This window comes from Perognathus longimembris, chromosome 1 (genome assembly GCF_023159225.1).
Source record: "Perognathus longimembris pacificus isolate PPM17 chromosome 1, ASM2315922v1, whole genome shotgun sequence".
Classification (NCBI taxonomy): Eukaryota; Metazoa; Chordata; class Mammalia; order Rodentia; family Heteromyidae; genus Perognathus; species Perognathus longimembris.
The window spans coordinates 5130484-5154279 of record NC_063161.1 but is presented as its reverse complement, the minus strand read 5'-3'; the positions used below and the strand labels follow the sequence as shown (position 1 = coordinate 5154279).

Sequence of the window (23796 nt, the reverse complement as noted above, 5' to 3'; positions counted from 1 at the left end):
GGGACGGACGCCTCCCCCGCGCGGCCCCCCCCAGTGCCCGGCGGGACCCCGGCGGCGGCGTGGCGGGGGTGGGGGGGACACCCTGGCCTCCCAGGCACGCCCCCCTTCCTCGCGGAGCCCCCCGGAGGCCCCGGCGCACGGGCTGCCCCTTCACAGCCCGCAGCAGGCTCTAACCCCCCCCCCCCCCGTGGCCCTCCACACCCAGGCGGGTGCGGTGGGCACCCAGAGGCAGAGGAGCGTGGGGAGAGAGCCCTTTAGCGGGGCACCCGGTGGGGGACTTTGCCCTTGGGACAGGGGCAGCGGCGTAGGAAGGCTGGAGAGGTAAGGACCCCCCCTCACCCATACTTGGAATGAGGTCTGGCGGCCACCACGGTGAAGTAGGGGGGCTCCAGGAGCCCCAGGATGGCAGTGAAGAGCCCCAGAATGCCGGGGAAGAAGGGGGTCTCCCTGGGCTGTTGGTGTGTGTCTGCCAGTCCTGGGCTTGAACTCAGGGCCTGAGCACTGTCCCTGGCTTCTTTTTGCTCAAGGCTAGCACTCTGCCACTTGAGCCACAGCGCCCACTTCTTCTGGCTTTCTCTGTGTAAGTGGTACTGAGGACTCGAACCCAGGGCTTTGTGCATGCTAGGCAAGCACTCTACCACTAGGCCACATTGTCAACCCCTGTCCTGGAACGTTTTTTGCTTAAGGCTAGCACTCTATTGCCTAAGCTACAGCTCTACTTTTTTTTTTTTTTTTTTGGGCCAGTCCTGGGCCTTGGACTCAGGGCCTGAGCACTGTCCCTGGCTTCTTCCCGCTCAAGGCTAGCACTCTGCTGCTTGAGCCACAGCGCCGCTTCTGGCCGTTTTCTGTATATGTGGTGCTGGGGAATCGAACCCAGGGCCTTGTGTATTCGAGGCAGGCACTCTTGCCACTAGGCTATATCCCCAGCCTACAGCTCTACTTTTTAGTATTTTTTTGGTGGTTAGTTGGAGAGAAGAGTCTCTGGGACATCCCTGCCCAGGTTGGCTTTGAACTACCCATCCTCAGATCTCAGTCTTCTGGGTTGTTGGGACGACAGGCATGAGCTTTGTTTAGAAGGCCGGGTCCCTGGCTGGAAGGATCAGGATCCCGGAGGCTGGAGCCCTGGGCCTGAGCAGAGGGCTGATGGATCTGCTCACCCCGCAGGGAAGGGGACAGGCCTGCCCCCAGGTTTCTAAGCTTGGGAGACCCTAAGGACTCCTGCAGGCCCCGGGGGGCCCCTGGCGGCCTGGGGGAGTGGGTGGGCTGGCTCTGCTTGTGGGCCCGTGACTGCAGCAGGAAGGTGTAGGCGGCAGGGCAGCTAACAAAGGAGAAGTGGGTTGGAGGAGGTGGGTGTCTGGGGGTGGAGGGGAGCCTGGACTGGAGACCCCAGAGACTGGCGTTTTGGTTTTGTTTTGTTTTGAGCCCCATAGGGGTGGGGACAAGGGCAGATGGCCGCCCCCTCTCCCCACACCCACTTCCAGCTCTTCTGGTAGTTCATTCCCTGTTTCCGTTAGGGTCCCCGGCACACCAGGCTCCTGGCTTAGAGCCAGACACGGGGCTGGCGCCCACTGAAAGCCCCTGTCCCTGGGCGAGGTGGCCCGTTCAGTGTCACTCAGGAGCCTCCGTGTCCCAGCCTTGGCGGCTCCGCCTCCCTCTGAGACTCTGGGTTCTTCCCCGGCGCCCCAGACCCCAAGAGGGAAGGCCAGAGCCGTGTGTCACCGACGGAGTGACAGCATCCGTCACCTTGCAGAGGGCAGGCCTGGAGTTACTCATGTGATTGATACGCACGCCAGATGTCCCGGGCTAAGCGGGAATGGCCTGTGGGATTCCGTCAGCGGTGGGGGTGGGGGTGGGGGGTGTGGCCCCCGCCACACCTTCCGCTTGGGCCTCCAAAGTGGGGTGGGGGTTGTGGTAGACCTCCAATTCTGCTTGGATGACTTGGTGGTTAAGAGAAACTTCACCAGTGTGGGAAACCTTAGGGTGCACTTCAATAGACTTTCTTCCTTGCTCTTAAACCAAGTTTATAAAACCTGGGGGGGGGGCAGCAGTGCTGGGACTTGAACTCAGGGCCTGGGCACGGTCCCTTAGCTTCTTCACCCAAGGCTGGCTGGGGTTCTGTTACTTACTACTGTCTTTTTGGTGGGTAATTGGACATGAGAGTCTCACAGCGTGCGCTGGTGGCTCACGGCTGTAACCCTGGCTACTCAGGAGCCTGAGATATAAAGATTGTAGTTCAAAGCCAGCTTGGCAGGAAAGTCTGGAGACTCTTATCTCCAATTAACCATCAAAAAGAAGCCAGTGGGGGGGGGGCTGGGAGTGTTGCCTAGCATGCATGGAGCCCTGGGTTCGATTCCTCAGCACCACATACACAGAGAAAGCCGGAAGTGGCGCTGTGGCTCAAGTGGTAGAGTGCTAGCCTTGAGCCAAAAAAAGAAAAAAAAAATCCAGGGACAGTGCTCAGGCCCTGAGTTCAAGCCCCAAGACGCAAAAACCAAAACAACAACAACAAAACAGTGGCAGAGTGCTAGCCTCGAGCAAAAAAAAGCTCAAGGACAACGCCCAGGCCCTGAGTTCAAGCACTAGGATTGGCACAAAAAATACAGAAAAGAAGGTCTCCCGGCCCCGGCCTTTGAAGCGGCCTTCTCAGAGCCGAGCTCTCCGAGTGGGGGACTCGAGTAGCGGGGGACTCGAGTGGCGGGGGACTCGAGTGGCGGGGGACTCGAGTGGCGGGGGACTCGTGCGAGCCACCGCTCCCTGGCTGGATAGCGTGTTTCATTTCTTTATTGTGGAAGCCATGTAGAGAGGGGCTGCAGTTTCCTGGGGCAAGGCAGTGAGTGCAATTTGAGGTCTGTCAGGGGGAAGGAACTTTGGCTCCTACGCCTCCCCCCAAACACCCAGGATACACAAGCTGGGGCGTAGAGGGGCCCCCAGGTAGAGGGGCCCCCAGCAGGCACAGAGGTAACGGCCGGCCTTGGGGACAGCACAGCGAAGTGAGGCCACCCTCTCTGGGACAAGGGCAGCGGGGGGGGGGGGGGAGGGTCGAGTCCCTGGGGGGCAGAGCGGCCCAGCCCCCCCAGATCTGGATATGAAACCTCGGTGAGACCTGTGACCCCCCCCCCCCCCCGGACTGCACACTTAGTTTGCGTTGTGATTTCGCCAGTCATTTCTGAAGCCATTCTCATGGAAAAGCCCCCCACAAGACAGACCTCCCAGTAAGGGGGGTTTCCCGGGGGGCCAGATGTGGCCTCAGCTGGCGGGCGCTCGGAAGCCCCTCGCTGAGGGCTGGCCGTGCGTGTGGGGTGACGGGTGTGGCGTCGTGTGGCCCCCCCCTCGTGGATGGCCGTCTGTCGTCTTCGTCTCCGCTGAGGGTGCGGGGCCGGGGTGGGGTGCTCTTGCCGCACCCCGCTTTGTGTCGACCCTCAGCTGTTAGGTTCGAGGCGGTGCTCCGCCACCTGAGCCACCCCTCCGCGTCGGCGTTGGGCTGGTTGCTTGGAGACGAGTCCCGTGGCCTTTGCTGCCAGGCGCTGGCTTCCAACCGCGATCCTCGCAGCTCGGCTCCCCGCGTGGCTGGGGTGACAGAGCCTGGCTCCCCGTTCCGGCGCGGCCACACGGATGCTCGTGTCCACTCTGCACGCGCGCACACACGCGTGCACGCACACCGTGGAATGCCACGCGCGCGGGGGTCCTGCCGGCCAGGCTGCCCTCGCCACCCGGCGTGGGCCTAGAGGGACCCAGGGCCCTCTGTGAGGTGAGGCAGGCCACTGCAGAGGCTCGGCCACAGGAAATGGGGTCCCCCGCCCCCCCCCCACCCGGGGCACCAGCCAGCAGGTCCGGGGTGCAGGGGCTGCTGCTTCCTGGCTTCCTTCCGGAACACGGGGCTCTGGGCCTTCTGGCCCCGTGCGATCAGGCCACGCGCGGACACCCCAGCCTCCGCCGTGAGTGGGTGCTGACTGAGCACCTACCAGGCGCCACCAGGCAGGACTGACGGAGTAGAAGCCCAGCAAGATCTTAGCGGATGAGGAAGGGAGAGGGCTGCGTCCTCGTTGGTCCGTTTTGACGAGGGTTTACTTTAGTACGACAGGGTTAGAGTGGAAAGAAACGGGGTGAAACCGGCCCTGCGCCTCGTGCAGGAAACGGGAGTTCAAGTCTCAGCCAGGGGCAGCCTCTTGGGACCTGAGTGACCTTGAGGGGGGCGGGGCAGACGGCGTGGGAGGGCACTGGGGGCAGGGCCGCCCCAGCTCCGCCTCGGCGGGGGGGGGGGGGCAGGGGGCAGGCCCAGCTGTGGGGAGCCCGTGTTCCTTCAGAGAGGGTGGATTCTGAGGGGGGCCCCCTCATGCAGACCAGGCCACTCTCCTGCCCGCCTCTGGCATTTCTCCGAGTGGGAGAGGGCCAAGCCTCCCCCCCCCCCAATGCCCGCCCATCTTCCTGGAGTTGGTCCTCCAGCTCCCCTTGGTGTGCGGGCCTCGCCTTTCCCACCGACACCGGTGGCCCAGGCTGGGGGCAGCGCTGACGCCCGCCACGGAACCCGGCGAGGCCCCGGTGGGAGGACTCGGAGGGCCGGGTCCTGCGGCTTTCTGATCTGCCCCGGGGTGGGGTGGGGGGGCCTCAAGGGTCCAGGGTGCATTGTCCCCCTCCTTGCTGAGGTCTGCCGTGTCCGCAGGGATATGAAAAGCCACTGGTCAGGTGCTGGCGGCTCAAGCCCGTCTGTAAGCCCAACTACTTAGGAGGCTGAGATCTGAGGATCATAGATCAAAGCCAGCCCGGGCAGAAGAGTGAGCGAGACATGTGTCCCCAAGACACGTGTCCCCAAGCAACCACCAGCAGGCCCGGAGTGGAGCGGTGTGGCTGCGGTGGCAGAGCGCCAGCCCTGCGTGGGAAAGCTAAGGGACAGTGCGCAGGCCCTGTTCAAGTCCCAGTGCTGGCGCGCACACACACACACACACGCACACACACATGCACACACATGCACAGCACCAAATTAGGGCTAGAACCCATGAGCCTGGGTTGCTTCTTGGAGAGAATTCCAGCTTCCTGGGCCCAGCCCCAGGGTTGTGCAAAGCCAGGTGGCCTGTGGGGGACAAGGGAAGTTGTGTGACCTGGAGCAAGCCCGCCCCTTGAGTTCTGGGCACTTCATCTAGGAAACTTCCAGGCCGGGCGGGCCTGTGGTCCCTGGAAGCTGCCTCCAGCGAGCCCAGCCCTGTCCCACAAGGAAGGGAACGCCACTCACCGGGACAAACGACCTGCCGAGGCCGAGTTACCGGGATGCAGGCCCTCCCCCCCCCCCCCCCCCCCCCCCCCGCCCACAGGGCTCCCGGGGCAGGCCCTCAAACTCCCCCAGGCTCCTCCTGGGGGCTAGCTTGGGCCTCCTGTCCCCAGCCTTTGGGGGACAGCAGGTGTGTGGGGGGGGCACCTGATGCGGGCCGGGCCGCCCCTCCATCCAGGCTCCTCCTGCCAAGCCTGCCGGGGAGCTGGCAGCGATGGCAGCCCCGAGTTCCCCCAAACGCGGTGCCACTTCTCTTGTTAAATGGCACCAGGTGGCAAGGAAAATGTGGCACGGGGGCCGTGGGGAGAGGAGTGCCCCATGCTGGCCGGGGGCAGGGTTGGGGGGCGAAAGGTGGAGTCCCCGAGGCGGCAGGCTGCGTGGGCACGGCCTTCCCCGCCCTGACCCTGCTCCGCTGCCTCCCAGAGTCCCGACCTCGATGGCCTCGGATGGGGGGAAAGTGGGGGCTGGATGGCCCCCGGGCCTGCGCCCTCAGAAAAGGGCGGCTTTCGGGTCTGTCCCGTTAAGGACAAAGCAGTCCTTTGCGGCTGGCTGCAGGTTGATTCCGGTGACCCCCCGATGCGCTGGGGGTCTCTCCGAGGCCGGGGCCGGGGCCGGCCCTGTGCCGCGCTCCCCGTCACGGGGGGGCCCACGGCAGCGATGAGGGCGCAGGCGCCAGGCGCGGGGGCTCAGGGCTGCCATCCCAGCCACTCGGGAGCCCGAGGTCTGAGGACCGGGGTTCCAAGCCAGCCTGGGCGGGAAAAGCCTGGGACTCGACGAACCCCCGGAAAACCAGAAGCGGCGCTGTGGCTCCAAGTGGCTCGGGGCTAGCCTTGAGCAAAAGAGCTCGGGGACGGCGCCCGGGCTGCGAGTTCCAGCCCCGGGACCCCCCCCGCCCCCCCCCCCCCCAAAAAAAAGAAGTCTGTGAGACTGCAATGTTTAATTAACACAAAGCCAGCAGCAGAGCTCAAGGCGCAGAGCTCCAGCACACCGCGGGGCGGCCCGAGGAGCGAGGGAAGTGGGGGCAGCCGGGAGGTCATGACCTCTGAGCCGGGGACTGTGTGATGCCCCGCCCCCCCCCCCCAGCACGGTGGCAAGGGCTCGGCGAAGCGCCACCAGCCCCGCCATGCCTCCCCGGGCGCTGGGGGCCCCCGCCTGCGAGCCTAGTTATTCAGGAGGACGAGGCCCAAGGATCGAGGTTCGAAGCCAGGCTAGGCAGGAAAGTCTGCCGTCGCGGGGCTCAGGCGGGGGGGGGGGGGGGGCAGGGCAGGGGAGGGGAGGGCAGGGGAGGGCTCGGGGCCTGGCCCGCCCGGGAGCTCCGAGCAGGTGGGGCTCCCCAGGCCACAGCGGGGACCTGGAAGAACAGCAGGGCCGGGGTGCGGGGTTCCGCCGGCCCCCGGCGCCCCAGCCCCCCGCCCCGCGGCCCGTTCGGAGTCAGTTTCCCCATCTGCAGAGCAGAGGCGCAGTGATTTCCAAACGCTGTGCGTGTGCGTGTGTGTGCGTGCGTGCGTGTGCATGTGTGCGTGAGTGTGCATGTGTGCGTGCGCGCGCGTGTGTGCTCAGCTGTGGACCCTCTGTCCGCTTGAGATCTGAAGTGGAGGTGCACCATGACATCAGAGGGACGAAGACGGGGGGGGGCTCTGCTGGAGCGGGCGGGGGGGGGGGTCCCCGCTGGGGTCGCGCCCCCACGCAGGCCCGCCCGCAGCTCACAGGTCCTCCTCCTCCGGCGCGGGGCTCTCGGAGCTGCGGAGCAGGGGCAGCAAGTTCAAGGCCGACACGCCCCGCACGTGGCCCGCGCAGATCTGCAGCATGCGCACGAGGCGCTGTGCCATGGAGGCCCGGAACCTTCCCACCTGCGGGGGGGGGGGGGGGAAGCTGAGGCGGCTGGGGGGGAACGGTCTGGGACGACCTCGGGAGCAACCGGCCCTCCTGGGAGCTCGCTCTGTTGCTGGGGTGCCCGTGTTCCCTTCCGGACCTTTCCTCGAGCCCCAGTCCCACGGAGGTGGCTAGGGATCCCCGGGCCTTGATTTCTGTGCTTGAATTTAGGGCCTGGGCGCCATTTCTTAGCTTTTGGGCATTTTGTCCCTCGAGCCACGGCCCCGCTTCTGGTTTCTTAGTGGAGAGGAGTCTCTTAAGTTGGGCACTGGTGGCTCACACCTGTAATCCTGGCTACTCAGGAGGCTGAGATCTGAGGATCACGGTTCAAAGCCAGCCCAGGCAGGAAAGTCTGTGAGATGCCTTGAACACAAAAGCTCGGGGATAGGGCTGGGAATGTGGCCTGGCGGTAGAGTGCTCTCCTCATATACATGGAGCCCTGGGTTCGATTCCTCAGCACCACAGATATATAGAAAAATGCCAGAAGTGGCGCTGTGGCTCAAGGGGCAGAGTGCTAGCCTTGAGCAAAAAGAAGCCAGGGACAGTGCTCAGGCCCTGAGTTCAAGCCCCAGGACTGGCAAAAAACAAAAAAAAAAGAAACAAAAACAAAAGCTCAGGGACAGTGCCCAGTCCCCGAGTCCAAGTCCCAGGACCAGTCTTAAGAAAAAGTCTCACAGACTTTCTTGCCCAGGCTGTCTTTGAACCTTGATCCTCAAGTCTCAGCCTCTTGAGCAGCTAGGATTACAGGCGTGATCTTGGCACCTTTTCTTGATTCTCTAGATTGTGAGAAGGCAGGGCCACCGCCTTGTTTGTTTTCCACGCACAGGTAGCACAGGTCTTACAAGCCGACAGCTGCCATTACACCAGGCCCGCACCTCCTGCGGAAGATGCCCGCCACGCGAACCCTACAGCCCCAGAGCGGCTAGAGCCCGGTGAGGCGGGAGAATGCGCTCAAGGGACTGCTTGTGAAGCGGCTACAGTCCAAAGATGGCACCAAAGGTGAGGCTCATGTGCCGCAGCACCTGCCTAGCAAGAGAAAGGCCCCGAGTTCAAACCCCAGTCCCGCCAGAAACAAAGCTGGGGAGCTGGTTGGCAGGGTCCAGGGCTGTGCTGGGAGCAGCTCCCGCGGCCGGCTCCGCTTCCTTCCGGGGACCCGTGAGCTGGAGCGGCCTGCCGCCTCATGGTCGCCCGTGGAACTGCACCATCTGTCGCGGTTAGAGGGCGCCGAGGGCGGCAGCCCCCACACCCGCCCAGCGAGAGATAAGGAACGTAGCCAGGGGCCTGGAGACCCACACCTGCGATCCTAGCTCCCTACTCAGGAGGCTGAGATCTGAGGATCGCGGTTCAAAGCCAGCTCAGCAGGGAGGCCCATCAGATTCTTTAAAAAAAAATTATTTTTATTGTATTTTTTTTTGTCCTGTGTAGGGCTTGAACTCGGGGCCTGGGGGCTGTCCCTGAGCTCTTTTGCGCAAGGCTACAGTGCTCTACGGCTCCACTTCCACCTTCTGGTTGGCTTTGCACTGGGATCCTCAGATCTCAGCTTCCTGAGTAGCTAGGATTAACAGGCGTGAGCCACCAGGGCCCGGCCCATGAGACTCCTATTTTCCAATTAACCCCGCAAAAGCTCCAAGTAGAGGTGTGGTTCAAGTGGAAAGCACAAGCCATGAGGGAACGTGAGGGTGTGAGGCCCTGAATTCAGGTCTCAGGCACACATGCGTGCACACACACAGAGGCACCAAATAAGAGAGACCGGCATACACCCTTCTTTCCACCTGTGTACCTCAAGGTGACCCCTGCAGGACCGGGGTTCAAACCAGAGTCTTACCATGTATCGCTTCCACATTATGAGTCCCTCACCTGGGCGCCCGCCCCCGCCCCGCCCCCGCCCCGCCCCCGCCCCGCCCCACCGTGCACGGCACCCTCACCTCCAGGTCACAGAAGAGCAGGGGGCTCCGGTAGGTCTGGGCCAGCTTCGTGACCGTGCTCCGGTGCACACTGCAGCGGCTCTCCCGCCCGGCTGCAAAGAAGCCGGACGCGCGCGGTGCGTGTGGAAAACCCCGGCCCGGCGCGCGCCAGCCCCCCTGCCGGGCCTCCTCCGCTTCTCACTAGTCACTCGTGACAACCCCGTTACATCTGCTTCTCATCAGACAACGAGGCCAAGAGTGCCGGCTGAGGTGCAGTGGCTCGTGTCTGGAATCCTGGCTACTCGGAAAAGGGATCTAAGGATTGGGGTTCGAAGCCAGCCCTGGCAGGAAACTCCATGAGACTGCTATTTCCAATCAGCCAGCAAAAAGCTGGGAGTGGGGCTGTGGCTTAAGTGGCAGAGCACCAGCTTTGAGCAAAAAAAAAAGTTCAGAGACAGTGCCCAGGCCCTGAGTTCAAGCCCCAGAAAAGATTAACAATATAAAAATAGTATTTGGGGGGCTGGGGAATATGGCCTGGTGGCAAGAGCGCTCGCCTCCTACACATGAAGCTCTCGGTTCGATTCCCCAGCACCACATATATGGAAAACGGCCAGAAGTGGCGCTGTGGCTCAGGTGGCAGAGTGCTAGCCTTGAGCAAAAAGAAGCCAGGGACAGTGCTCAGGCCCTGAGTCCAAGGCCCAGGACTGGCCAAAAAAAAAAAAAAAAAAGTATTTGGTAAAGGTTAGCTACTACTATTAAACACAAAGTCTCAGGAACAACTCTTTCAGGAACTGTAGCTGACCCAAGGAATGAGAGTAATGGGAGCTGATACCAGAAGACAGGAGCAAAAGACTCTTTCTTTCTTTTTTGCCAGTCCTGGAGCTTGAACTCAGGGCGTGGGCACTGTCCCTGAGCTTCTTTTGCTCAAGGCCAGCACTCCACCATTCTGACATTTTCTGTGTATGTGGTACCGAGGAATCGAAGCCAGGGATGCGTGCAAGGCAAGCACTCTACTGCTAAGTCGCGTTCCCAGACTTACTGTGTGTTGTTTTTTTCTGATGACGTCTCGCTACATAGTGAAGGCTGGCCTGGACCTGGCAGCGCCCCCCCCCCCCCCCACCAGGACTGGACTACGGGTATTTGCCACCAAACTCTGCTTAGTCCACATCTTTATAAGAATTGGGGCTTTACTATGAAAGCCAGAAGACAGTCGGCAACTCAGCCACAGTGGGGCTGTCTGCTCAGAGTCAGTGGTAGATGACTCGGCTGCGCTGCTCCGCGGCCCCAGGATGGAGATGGGAGTTGGGGGGCCCGGGGGAAGCAGCTGGTGATGCTTACCCCCTGTGGTGAGGAAACAGAGCTTGCCCAGGAAGAATCTGGCGTCCACGTGGCACAGGGACTCCTCCACGGTCTGGAAGCTGGGTGGCCACGGGCCAGGGCGAGAAGGGAAACCAGAGGGCAGTTTCACAACGCAGTGAACATCAACCCTCAACTTTTCGCTCAAGGCTAGTGCTCTACCACTCCGCGCCACAGCGCCACTTCCAGCTTTTTCTGTGTAGTTTATTGGCAGTGAGTCTCACCAACTTTCCTGCCCCGGGGGAGGGGGGGGGAGAGGCTTCAAACTGCGATCCTCAGATCTCAGCCTCCTGAATAGCTAGGATTACCAGCGTGAGCCACAAGTGCCCCGCTTTTATTATTTGTAAATTATCATTCTTTTTATTCGTTTGGTGCTGGAATGGGGGGGACTGAACTCGGGGCCTTATGCTCCTGCTTATTAGCTTTTCACTCATGACTGGCTCTGCCACTTGAGTCACATCTCCAGGCTGGCATTTTACTGGTTAAGTGTAGATAAGAGTCTCTGGGGGAGGGGTGGGGGGAAGGCAAGCTCCTCACCCCCTAGGTTGGTCCCAGGCAGCCTGTCACCACCTCCTCCCTGAGCTCCCACAGTCTGAGCTCCTGGGAAGCCAGGCCAGCCAGAGCCCTGGCAGCCCCCACCCTCTGGCTCTCACCTGTATTTGCTGTGAAGGTTAATCAGGAAGACAATCAGGTCAATTCGGGGGTGACTCCCATTGGGAGGCAGCGGGAGGAACTTTGCAATGTGGCTAAAAAAAAAAAAAAAAAACCAGGTTAAAGAGATACAGACCCAGCTCACCATGGCCATTTCCCATGTGGCCGGGCGCCCGCGGCTCACCCCTGTCACCCCAGCTACTCAGGAGGCTGAGATCTGAGGATCCAGGTTCAAAGGCAACCTGGACAGAAAAGTCTGTGAGATTTTTTTGTTGTTTTTTTTGGCCAGTCCTGGGGCTTGAACTCAGGGCCTGAGCACTGTCCCTGGCTTCTTCTTGCTCAAGGCTAGCACTCTGCCACCTGAGCCACAGCGCCACTTCTGGCCGTTTTCTATATACGTGGTGCTGAGGAATGGAACCCAGGGCTTCAAGTAGTCGAGGCAAGCACTCTTGACGCCAGGCCATGTTCCCAGCCCCATCCGTGAGATTCTTAACTCCAATAACCACCAAAAAACCAGAATTGTACTCAAGTGGTAGAGCACCAACCTTGAGTGGAAAAACCAAGCAAGAGCAAGAAGCCCTGAGTTCAAGCCCCAGCACCAAAAGAAAAAATATCAACCTCTGAGCCCACCTTTCCACCAGGGAGAATGATATACATTTAGTCACCTAACTAGACTATCAGCAGTTTCTGCTCCCATCAGAAAAGCAAATACACTTCTACTTTCTCCCCACATTTAGGAGATATCAAGGAATTCTCAGAATTTTGTGGTGGGAATGGAGAAGTTTTTGCAGCCAGTGAAGCTTGCTGATTGTAACTATTTTCCAATATATTTCATTAGGTTTGGAAGGAAGAAAGTTTAAGTTTTACAGACATTTCCAGCATCCTTGCCTGGGGCTGTCCCTTAGCTTTTTCGCCCTTCTTTTTACTGGAGTGTGTGTGTGAGTGTGTGTGTGTGTGTGTTTAACTGGAGTCAAGAGGGTGTGTGTGTGTGTGTGTGTTTAACTGGAGTGTGTGGTGTGTGTGTGTGTGTGTGTGTGTGTGTGTGTTTAACTGGAGTGGGTGTGTGTGTGTGTGTGTGTGTGTGTGTGTGTTTAACTGGAGTCAAGAGTCTTACTTTTCTGCCAGGGCTTTAAAACAGGACCCTCAGATCTCAGAGTCTTGAGTAGCTCAGGCTTGCAGGTGTGGCCCCCACCCCCCCCCCCCCCGCCCCCCCTCCCGCCCCTGCTGACAGGTGACTGAAGTGCTAAGAGAAAGGCAGATGACACGATGGTGACGTGATCTAGGGCTCCTTTGGGTGTTCAAGTAGGTTTGGTGGGGGGGGAGGGCTGGGCGGGATTGGCAGGCAGGCACCCCCACCCCACCCCAGGCTTCCCGCTCCTTCCCGCCAAGGCCTCAGCTACTCACACCTGCAGGTTGGACGCGCAGTCCTCCTGGAGCATCGCGTCCGCCAGCTGCTGCAGAAGTGCATCCTCGGTGCCCACCAGCTGCCGGGGGGAAAGCGTCCCGCTGGGACTCGGGCAGGGCTGTGCCTCGGGGCACCCGGCCCTGGCAGCCTGTCTGCCCTCCCCGGGGGAGATGGGGCCCGAGGCAGCGAGGAGGGCACAGCCTCGGCGCCCAGGCCCGCGGCGGGTCACTGAGGCTCCGGGCCGCCGCACTCCGCCCACGCCGCCCAACCAATCGCAAGCCGGTACTGAGCCAGCCGCGCACTGTGATTGGCTCTGCGAGTGGACGCCCCGCCCACCGCGGGCCTCGCTCCTCCGTGCGGCGCGGGTGGAAGCGCCCCGACCGCGGGGGCCGAGGCGCGGCCGGGGAGGAAGGCAGGTCGCGGATGCGGGGCCACCGGCACCTACCAAGATGGTGGCCTTGTTCAGACCGGGCAGCTTGTTCATCGGCCTCAGCACCGACATCCCAGCTGCCAACCGTGGTCCTCCCGGTACGCGCCGAACGTTCAAACCGCCTGGAGCTCCGCCCCGCGCACGAGGGCGGGGCACGTCAGTCGATGGGCGGGGCTTCTCCGGGAGGGGCGGGGCACTCTTAAAGGAACCGCTACCTCTTTTTTTTTTTTTTTTGGATGGAAGGGAAAGCAAAGACTCTGTGGGTAGACTGTAGACCACCATGCCCAGCTCTTTATCTCCTACATTAAAGGGACATTCTCACACTGAACTCAGGCACATTTGTCATGTGCCTCAGGTTTTCTGGGATTCATTCATTCCATTTCATTCATTCATTCATGCTCATTTACCATACTCTAGATCTACCCCCATCAGTGAACTCCAGCCTTACAACTGCTGACAATAAAAGCTTGGGGTCGTTCTGGACTCTTCTTTATACTCTTCATCAAGTCAGCAAGCAAAACCTATCCAGTCTAACAACAACATATCTAAGAAGCTGGCCATACCCCCCCCACACACACACCTCCTCTTTCTCTGTCAGCACCAGAACCAGACGCCTGGAATCTGTCACCTGGCCACCTGCTTCCATCCGGTTCCCCAGGGCTGCCCCTAGTCTTCACACAGTATCAGAATGACAGCAGATCACGTCTCGGATCAAACCCGCCCCCCATCCCCTTCTCCTTCAGTTCACCGAAAGGCCTGGCATGACCTCTGTCCCTGACAATCTGAGCACATCTGCTCTTCCCCCTCCAATATCCACTCCCACCATACCGGCCACTAGATTGTCCCTGAGGGACAATCCCTGCCTCTGAACCGTTAGCCCTGCCATTCCCTCTGGATGAAAAGCTCCTCTCCAAAGTCAATGGCTTGTTTGTTTGTTTGTTTTGGCCAGTCCTGGGCTTGGACTCAGGGCCTGAGCACTGTCCCTGGCTTCTTTTTTGCTCAAGGCTAGCACTCTGCCACTTGAGCCACAGCGCCACTTCTGGCCGTTTTCTGTATATGTGGTGCTGGGGAATCGAACCCAGGGCTTCATGTATACAAGGCGAGCACTCTTGCCACTAGGCCATATCCCCAGCCCTGGCTTGTTTTCTTATTTCATTCACATTTCTGAATCATAAGATGACTCAGTCACCTTACCAGAATCCTCACCTAAAATAACAACCGCCCCTGGGCTCGATGCTTCTTTTCTGTTCCTGCTCTAGTTTGTCCACAGTGCTAGTCTCCAGTTCATGTCATTCTCAAGAACTGCTGCCAGTCACTAGTGGCCCGTGGCTGTCATCCTAGCTACTCTGGGGACTGAGATCTGAGGATCATGGTTTAAAGGCAGAAAAGTCTAAGAAATTCCTGTCTCTGATTAATCAGCAACGACCTAGATGTGGAGATGTGTCTCGAGTGACAGAACGCTAGCCTTGAGCAAAAAAGCTAAAAGTTAGCACAGAGGCTCAGAGTTCAAGCCCTCAAACCTGCACAAGTACCAAAGAAGCTCCCTGGAGCCAATGTGCCCTGTCTGTCTCAGTCCTGGATCTTTTCTCTAACATGTGGCCCTCATTGGCTCTGCCTGTCACTGCTTCGGTGTCCCCATCCACTTCCCAGACACCCCAAGTTCTCCCTACTCTCAAACCCTCCCAGTTTTATTAGCAGCTCTGAGACCCAGCAGCCTCTCATTGCTCTGCATTCCCAAATCCTGCCCTCCCTGTCATGGGCTGTACCACGTGCAGATAGAGGGAACCAGAAAAAAGGAGGCTGGTTGCCAGGGCAACAGAGAATAAAGCCCTGGCACTATCAGGCTGCTGATTGGCTGAGGCAGGTCCCGCCTTCTGAGAATGGGGGCAGAGGAAAGGGTCTCCCATGGACAAGCGAAAGATACCAGGGTCCTGAGCCAGCCCAGGACGCCCCCCTCCCGGCCCCCGAGCCTGAGAAGCTCTGTCTCCTGTGGGAGCCACTGACCTAATCCTATCTCTGCCTCCAACACCCAGAGCGGTCACAGATGGCAGCGTCCCCGGGGACTGCAGCTGCGACTGAGTCCACGGGCCGACGCTGAGCTGCTCAGGCGCTGTCAGTGCCCAGCCCCGGCCGGGCGTCTGCAGGGCGTGAGGTGGGTGCATGGGCGTACAGGGGGCACCCAATGGTGCCGGAGGCTCGGGAGGCAGCGAGGGGGCTTTGCTTCCTTCACACGGTCCCTGCCGGGACCTTGTCTGAGATGGGCCTGGGAAATTCCTTCCAGATCATTTGGCAACCTCCACCCACCCTTGTCACTGCAGGAAGGAGCCCGGAGGCCCCGAGGGGTGATGGATGAACCAAGGTCATACAGCTTTCTCTAAGCTTTTGTGTGTCCACCGGGACTTCACACAGTAAACCACGCTTCCTTGTGGCCTTCCATGAACACGGCCTTAGAACAGCCTGTGGGGACTCTAGGGGGCAGTGTGCCAAAAGGTGGGGGACCCCAGACCGAGGCAGGGCCAGGAAGCGGCACTTTCCCCTCCCCTGAGCAACCTCCATGGGATTGGAGGAGAAAAGGAGCTGGAGTTTGGGGGCTGAAGACAGAAGGGGAGAACTTTCAGCCTTTCCCTCTGCTTCCCTCCCAGAAGCCACACTGGGCTCCTGGCTCTTTTCACCCTGCTCCTCAGATGTCTCCCTACCTGCAGGGGACTCACACCTCCAAACATCACTGTCGTCCCCCCCCCCAGCTCTGATCAGGTGGACTTTGATTTATACCTGTCTGAGATCTGTGGAAGGGCCGGGCCCGGCCAGGTTTAGGGGGGATTAAATAAGTCCTGTGGCATTCTATCCCTGGAGCAAGCAGATGATCTGGGTTTAGTAGTATGAAGAGGAGTTGGCCTGGAGAACAGGAACGCAAAGAACATTACCAGGGAAATGAAGAATAATACACAGGTGACAGACAGGCACTTCCATGATAGCTCATGGGGGGGGTGTGAACCTGAGGTAGGGAGATGGGTGAAAGGAGATGGTGGGAAACATTCGGGGGCCGCTTGGGGCTTCTGAAGGCGTTCCTCTGTGTAGCACTTTCCTGCAACCTCCGCTTCATTGCTTCTCCACCTCTGCCTCAGTGGCTATTGCTCGGTGCTGATTCCGTGCCAGGCAGCGCGGTGTGAATTCATTTTTCTTTTTCAATTGTTATTATAAAGGTGATGTATGAGGGGTTCCAGTGACGTGAGTCAGGTAGAGTACATTGCTTTGGGGACAATGTTACCCCTTCCCTTGCTCTCTCTCAGGTTTCCCCCCCCCCATCACCACCCAGAAGTTGTATACTTCATTTTCAACGTGTCCACTGCCCAGTGAGGACCACTGCTGCATTTGCTCCCCCTTTTGTTCATCCATTTCACCACCAAAGACGTATAAATGAACAGGCAGAACAAAAAGGAAAGAAAAAAGAAACTTCTTAATTTCATTTCCTGGAGTTAATTTATCTCTCTTTTTTTTTTTTTGGCCAGTCCTGGGGCTTGGACTCAGGGCCTGAGCACCGTCCCTGGCTTCTTTTTGCTCAAGGCTAGCACTCTGCCACTTGAGCCACAGCGCCGCTTCTGGCCGTTTTCTGTATATGTGGTGCTGGGGAATCGAACCTAGGGCCTCGTGTATCTGAGGCAGGCACTCTTGCCACTAGGCTATATCCCCAGCCCCAATTTATCTCTTATTTAATGATTTTTTTGTTTGTGTATGTGGTACTGAGGAATGGAACCCAGGGCCTCGTGCATGCTAGCCATGCACTCTACCACTAAGCCACGTTCCCAACCCGATAAATATTATTTATATGCACGTAGGCATTGTGCCTTTCTGTGCCTCTCCTAAGAGTCTTCTCATTTGGTCTCACTGGGTGTGAACGCCTAGATTCCTGTATAATTTATCATGCCCTGGCATATTTTAGACCTAGCTGCTGCCTATGAGAGAAAGTACGCACTGAGCTTGTCTTATTTCACTGAACATGATTTCATCTAGGTCCGCACATTTCCCTGCAAATGGCATAGTATTATTATTTCTAATGGCTGTGTAAAACTCCATTGTGTATAGCTACCACTTTTGGGGGGTTCACTCATCTATTGTAGGGCATCCGGGCTGTTTTTTTTCACAACTTGGCTATTGTGAATAGTGCAGCAGTGAACAGGGAATAGTGCAGCAAGTGTCGTTATGATATCTTTGCTTGTGATGGTAATGGGTAGATGGCCAGGGGTGGTATGAACTTTTCTCTTGTGCCAGGACTGGGGCTTGTACTCATGGCCTGTGCATTGTCCCGTGTGTGTGTGTGTGTGTGTGTGTGTATTTCCTTCCAGATTTCCTCCTTCTTCTCTGCTCCCAACGTCCCTTAGCTTTTAGAAAAAGATGCATCTATTGTCAAAGTGCTGTACAGAGGGGTTACAGCCTCACGCACAAAGCAGGGAGCGCGTTTCTCATGCTCTGCCACACCTGCACCCCCAGCTGCCTGCCCATCGAGCTGGAGAGAAAGGTCCCCTACCTCTGCCTGCTGGGCTCTGAGGGGTGCTGCTCGCAGCTCCGGCGCGGGCAGAGCTGGTGGGGGAAAAGGCTGGGTCCCGGCCACCCCAGGGGGACCCTGCGGAGCTCACCACGGGCGGGAGAAGTTCCCACGGGAGAGGGTGGGAGCTGCATGGCGTCCGCCCCTTCTCCGGGCGGCAGCTTCTCTCTGGGGGTAGAGGGGAGGGAGGTGGGTGGGTAGTGAGTGGATCTGGGGGGGCCAAAGGGAGGGGCTGAGGACCCGAGGCCGGGGAGATGCCAGCAGTGGGCAAGTGGTTTATTATTATTATTAATTTTCCCCCCATGCACTGCGGGATTGGAACCCAGGTCTTTGCCCCGGGGCGGGGGGGGGTGGGGTGGGGTGGGGTGGGGGGGTGAGCGCGCTCCCCACGGCGCGGGCCGCGTGGCCGGGGCGGGGGGGGGGGGTGGGGAAGCCGGGGCTCACGGCCCGCGCCCGGCGTCTCGGCAGCCCGGGCCCGGCGGCGGCGGCGGCGATGGCGACGCCTCACTTCCTGGACTGGTTCGTGCCCGTCTACCTGGTCATCTCCGTCCTCATCCTCGTGGGCTTCGGCGCCTGCATCTACTACTTCGAGCCGGGGCTGCAGGAGGCGCACAAGTGGCGCATGCAGCGCCCCCTGGTGGGCCGCGACTTCCGCAAGACGCTGCTGGTGCGGGACAACCTGGCCTTCGGGGGCCCCGAGGTCTGAGCCCCGCGCCCCGCTCCGCGCCCGCGCCCGCGCGCGCCCCCTCCTGGCCGGGAGGCCCACCGCGCCCTTCCCCCCTCCCCCAATCCGCAGTTACCCCCCCCCCCCCCCCACACACACACCCCATGGAGCTGAGCCTTATGCTTTGGGCTTGGGTTTGGAATGGGTGGGGGGGGGGGGAAGATCACAGGGGAGGGGCAGGTGTCACTGGGAGGTGTGCGGAGGGGAGGGAGTGGGGACCTGGGGGGTGGGGGGTGGGGGGGGGAGGTGGGCCCTGTGGGCAGTGAGGCCTGGACTTCAACAGGCTGCAATCCTCCTTCCCTTTCCCCAAGGCTAAAGTAGGCGCCTAGAGCCCCTGCGCGCCCCAACACACCCTCCCCGCTGTGCACTTACTTCGGGGCCAAGCCCAGACCCCCCTGCCCCCCAACATCTACCCCCCCCCCCCGCCCCCCAGCACCAGTCTTGCTCCTGGAGCTCCCTCGGCAGGCTGCCGCCGGCTCACTCTCTTTTGCCTTTATTGCCATCCATGCACCACAATAAAGACTCAACCACCGCCTTCGCCTCGACTGTCCTTCCCGCGTCTGTCACCTCACTGGGTCCCTGTGAGAAAGACGACAGCTCAGTGGCCCCCCGTGGGGAAGGTGGAGATGTCAGATCCCAGAGAAGCCCGGCACCGGTGGCTCACACCTGGAATCCTAGCGGCTCAGGAGGCTGAGATTTGAGGATCGCCATGCAAGGCCAGCCCGGGCACAGAAGCCCCTGAGGGTCTTCTCTCTCCAATTAGCCACCCAAACCCGATTGGCCCAAGTGGTAGAGCACCAGCCTTGAGCCAAAAAACTAAGCTCAGCACCCAGGTCCTGAGTTCAAACCCTAGAATCGGCATGCACACGCGTGCATACGCGTGCGCGCACAAGGCAGGGAAAAATGAAGACAGCTATCAATTTCTTGTAGTGGGGATCTGCCTGGGGCCCCAGATCTCCTGGCTGGAGCAGAGCTCAAGCCCCGTCCTGGGAGGGTCAAGATGAGAGAGGTAAAGCGCTGTCTCCAGGCACTGTCTGCTTCTCTACCAGGTAGACCCGGGACTGCCTGGGGCTTGAACTCAGGGCCTGAGCACTGCCCCTGGCTTCGTTTTGCTCAAGGCTAGCACTCTACTACTTGAGCCACAGCGCCACTTCCAGCTTTATTCTGTATATGTGGTACTGAGGAATCGAACCCAGGGCTTTATGCACGCTAGACAAGCACTCTACCACTAGGCCACATTCCCAGCCCCTCTTTCAGCATTTTTTATTCCTGTTTCAGTGCATTTGTTTACTGGCCACTTTTCAGATTCTCAAAATTTGGAAAACAGCAGCCAACTGCTGTCAGGTTTTTTGTTGTTGTTTGTTTTCATCTTAAAGCCTCAGAAGCCCTGGGTTTGATTCCTCAGCACCACATAAACAGAAAAAGCCAGAACTGGTACTGTGGCTCAAGTGGTAGAGCGTTTAGCCTTGAGCCAAAGAAGCTCAGGGACAGTGCCCAGGCCCTGAGTTCAAGCCCCAGGACTGGCCAAAAAAAATAAAAAAATCTTAGAGCTTGCAGTCAGTAGAGAGAGTTACTGAAACCAAAGTTTCAGACCCCAAGCCCAAACTCCTGGGATGTCAAATGTCAGGGCTGGCCACTTACCTGTATAAAGAGACATGGTAGAAGGCCCAGAAGGGAGGTGTAGGACCATGGCAAGATGGCATAGTTGACCCTCAGCTATCTCCCAGGTCCACTGGTGAAGTTTAGATAGAGAAGGAGGGCGGGGAGAGAAAGGTATGGGGAAACAGGCGTGTCCTCCTTGGTGGTTACCTCCGGGTTCTGAGCAATCTCTGATGCTCCCTTCTTCTCTCTCCTTGTAAACCTGCTATCGATCCGTCCTAGCCTTGCATGGTTTAGACAAAATCAGATGATAACTGGAAACCAGGATGCCTAGCTCATCTCCTGTTGTTAGTTCATGTATGAGCCCAAATAAGTTGTCAGAGCTGTTCCGCAAAAGCTGCTTGTAAGTAGCTGTTACAGTGCCCATCTCAGGACCGTCCACACCTCAGGGGAGGCATCCATTGGCTTATCTCAGGCCACGTGACCAGCCAGTCGCCCAATAGTGGAGCAGGGCTCCGTGGATGGTCGGGTTTGGGTCAGAGCTCAGCTGGACAGTTCAACCTGACCTGGCCTCGAGTCATCTGAGACCAAGGCAGCGCACATGGGTGGCCTTAGAGGAAGACAGAAAGAATGATGGAGGGGTGGGAGGCATGGCTCAAGTCGCCAGCCAGTGGGGGGAAGGCCAGTGTCCTGTGAGATCAAATCTCAGCTCAGGACAAGCAGATGACCCACCTCTCTAAAGTCTCCGCCCAGTACCTGTGTCACTGAGGGTTTGGAGGTGGAGGCTGTTGGAGGCTCAGGAGTGGAGGTTTGGAGGTCAGGGCTGCTGGTCTGGGTTCTGGGTAATTAGCCCAGGACAAGGTAGTCACGGTTCAGTATTTGGAGATGGAGGGCTGTTCTGGTTCTGGGCTTTGGGTTGTAAATAAAACTCTTTTGTAAAGGAAACCCCTTTCCACCTTTAGCGGTCCCTCCGTGGATTTTTCTCGCTCTCAGGTCATTACAACGCCAGCCCTTGAGTCTGGAAGAAGTCTCATGAGGCGGGGGCTGCACCTTGTCAAGAATTGACCGATAAATACTTGCCAGAATTCAGAGTATACAAGTGGCGTGGACGTGAATGTCGAGGCCAGCAATGGGATTGGTGAAAAGTCTCGCGTGGCGTCTTGCAGCAGTTTGGTTGGCGGGAAAAGGGCCATCTGGACTGGGGATACTCCTCAGAGAAAAAAAGGAGAAAAGCAGGGGAATTCCACCTGTCCCGACTCAAAGCCCTTCCGGGGTCTGAGGCACCGTGTGTGAAAGGATGTTGCTTGGCGGGAGGGAAGGGCTGACCCACCTCAAGGCCAAGCCTTATCTAGGGCAGGGGTGGGGAGGGGTGGCCAGGCATGCCAGTTACCTAGGTAACACAGGTCCAGGGTGGAGACTTTGGGGGGGGGATGGCATCTGCAAGGAGCCCTTCCAGAGTGGACCTTACAAGACACTTTGGGGGGATGGGTTCTGACTAGCAAAGCTAGGGAGACGTCGCTTGTAGTCGAACAGCACGCACATTGGTTGCCAATATTTCCAGGTCAGGAGATTTCGCGTTCCAGCCTCCTTTCTGACTCCTTTAAAAATAGGAATCGCCGCCCCACTGCACCTGAAATGGAAACAAGCTGGGCCAGGAGGTTCACACGACAGCAGGGAGGAGCCAGCAGGAGGCTGGCCGGGACCCGGGCTGGGACCTGGTGGGGGGGGGTTGGTCCCCCCAGAAGAGCCATCTCTGTCCACAAGGAGTCTGGGCCACGGTGGGCTGGAGTTTCACCAAGCCCTCTGCTCTCAAGCCCTGATCCTTTCCTAAGCATTGTTTCCCTGGGCATTGTTCTATGAATGTTTGTTTACTCCTGCTCTGCTCCAGAAGGATCCAAGAAGATTTCTGTTGATGGACTCGCTGTGTGTCCATGAGAAGGAAATGTAAAAGGCCCTCACCAACTTTTCCATATTGTTTTTTGCTCAGTCTTGGGGCTTGAACTTGTGGGTGCTGTCCTTGAACTCTTTTTATTTTTTTCTTTTGGCCAGTCCTGGGGCTTGGACTCAGGGCCTGAGCACTGTCCCTGGCTTCTTTTTGCTCAAGGCTAGCACTCTGCCACTTGAGCCACAGCGCCACTTCTGGCCATTTTCTGTATATGTGGTGCTGAGGAATCGAACCCAGGGCCTCATGTATATGAAGCAGGCACTCTTGCCACTAGGCCATATTCCCAGCCCCTTTGAACTCTTTTTGCTCAAGGCTATTGCTTCACCACTTTGAGCCACAGCTCTACTTCCAGTTTTCTTTTTTTTTTTTAATTTCTTTTTGTTTATTTATTTATTTATATTTTGGTGCCAGTCCTGGGCCTTGAACTCAGGGCCAGAGCGCTGCCCCTGGCTTCTTTTTTGCTCAAGGCTAGCACTCTGCCTCTTGAACCACAGCGCCACTTCTGGCCGTTTTCTATGTATGTGGTGCTGAGGAATCGAACCCAGGGCCTCATGTATACGAGGCAAGCGCTCTTGCCACTAGGCCATATCCCCAGCCCCTTTCCAGTTTTCTTGTGGTTAATTGCATATAAGAATCCCACGGACTTTCCTGCCTGGGCTGGCCTTGAACCTGTGATCCTTAGATCACAGCCTCCTTAGTAGCTGGGATTACAAGTGTGAGCTACCCGCACCCAGCAACTTTTCCATGTTTGGTAGGGACAGAGGCAAAGTGAATTCATTAGGAGGTGGAGACAGGAAGAGCCACACAGTTAGCTTGAGACCTGGTCTGAAAAACAAACCACAGCTTGAAGGGCCGAGGACGTGGCTCTGTAGCACCCTGTGCATGGTCCCCAAGGAGTGTGTGCATGTGAGAAGCAGCCAAGCAGAAACCAACTTGTAGTTCTGATCTTTTCCTGGGTTAATAGTATATACAAATGTGATACTTCAGGCTGGGAATATGGCCTAGTGGCAAGAGTGCTCGCCCTCGTATACATGAAGCCCTGGGTTCGATTCCCCAGCACCACATATATAGAAAATGGCCAGAAGTGGCGCTGTGGCTCAAGTGGCAGAGTGCTAGCCTTGAGCAAAAAGAAGCCAGGGACAGTGCTCAGGCCCTGAGTCCAAGGCCCAGGACTGGCAAAAAAAAAAAAAAAAAAAAAAAAACACAAATGTGATACTTCCTATTTATCTTCCTTTTTTCCTTTGTGGCCACTTGTGGACATTTTCTATATATGTGGTGCTGGGGAATCGAACCCAGGGCTTCGATTCTTCAGCACCACATAACAGAAAAGGCCATAAGTCTAAGTCTCACTGTGGCTCAAGAGGTAGAGTGCTAGCCTTGAGCAAAAAGGAGCCAGGGACAGTGCTCAGGCCCTGAGTCAAAGTCCGAGGACTGGCAAAAAAGAAAAAAAGAAAAAAGAAAGATATAGTACCTAAATGCAAAGAGCTCACAAATGAGGTGCTAGTAGATTTCTATGATAATTACAGTAGATTGGAGCCAGGGCAGTGACTGACACCTATCACCCTGGCTAGTCAGGAGCTTGAGATCCGATGATTGCAGTTTTGAAGCCAGCCTGGGCAGGAAAGTCTGTGAGGCTCTTACGGTACCTCCAATGAATGGACCACCAGAAAAAGGAAGTGGCACTGGGGCCCAAAATAGGAGGACGCCAGCTGCGAGCAAAAGAGCTCAGGGACAGCCCAGGCCCTGAATTCAAGCCCCACACCGGACGTAAGCCAGATAGCACATCGACTGGAGAAACCAAAACCAGAGCTGAATAAGTGCAAAACTCCCTAGGCAGGGTGGTGGTAATAAGGAAGGCTGCCAGGAGGTGACTTCTAGGCTGGGTTTTGAAGGCTGTATAAGAGTTTTCCGGGTTAGAAGGAGAGTGGCCTGCCAGGGAAAGAAACCACTGAGAATTGCCTGTAAGAGGAGTTGGGGAAGGGAGCAGCTGGGGGATAGGGTGGGGGGGGGTTGGGGGTGGCTTTTCGAGTATGGCTTAGCCAAGGAGAGAACCCGCCGAGCCCTGGGGGCCAGCTCCTGGGGGAAGCCCTCGGAGTCAGCCCTA

The 23796-nt window shown here is 58.2% G+C and overlaps 2 protein-coding genes across 2 annotated transcripts; one reads left to right on the top strand and one right to left on the bottom strand.

The window, feature by feature from the left end:
* Positions 1-6961: 6961 nt before the first annotated feature.
* Positions 6962-13011, bottom strand: Cenpm (centromere protein M). The gene is made up of 6 exons (XM_048349326.1): positions 12897-13011; positions 12451-12530; positions 11049-11141; positions 10378-10457; positions 9061-9152; positions 6962-7113 (listed from the first exon to the last, which is right to left on the bottom strand). Exons 1-6 carry the CDS (start codon positions 12951-12953, stop codon positions 6967-6969), a joined length of 549 nt encoding a protein of 182 aa, XP_048205283.1. The 5' UTR covers positions 12954-13011; the 3' UTR covers positions 6962-6966.
* A 4906-nt stretch (positions 13012-17917) lies between these two features.
* On the top strand, positions 17918-18130 carry Smim45 (small integral membrane protein 45). The gene has a single exon (XM_048340224.1). The coding sequence runs from the start codon at positions 17918-17920 to the stop codon at positions 18128-18130; it is 213 nt and encodes a 70-aa protein (XP_048196181.1).
* Positions 18131-23796: the final 5666 nt, after the last annotated feature.

Bases quoted from the DNA above. Each gene is read 5' to 3' on its own strand.
- Cenpm (XM_048349326.1), bottom strand. From the start codon at position 12,953: ATGTCGGTGCTGAGGCCGATGAACAAGCTGCCCGGTCTGAACAAGGCC. The intron at 9,153-10,377 runs GTAAGCATCACC...GCTTCTTTGCAG, and splicing joins CTGTTTCCTCACCACAGGGG to CCGGGCGGGAGAGCCGCTGC. The intron at 7,114-9,060 runs GTGAGGGTGCCG...CCCCCCCCGCAG, and splicing joins TGCTCTTCTGTGACCTGGAG to GTGGGAAGGTTCCGGGCCTC.
- Smim45 (XM_048340224.1), top strand. From the start codon at position 17,918: ATGGCGACGCCTCACTTCCTGGACTGGTTCGTGCCCGTCTACCTGGTC.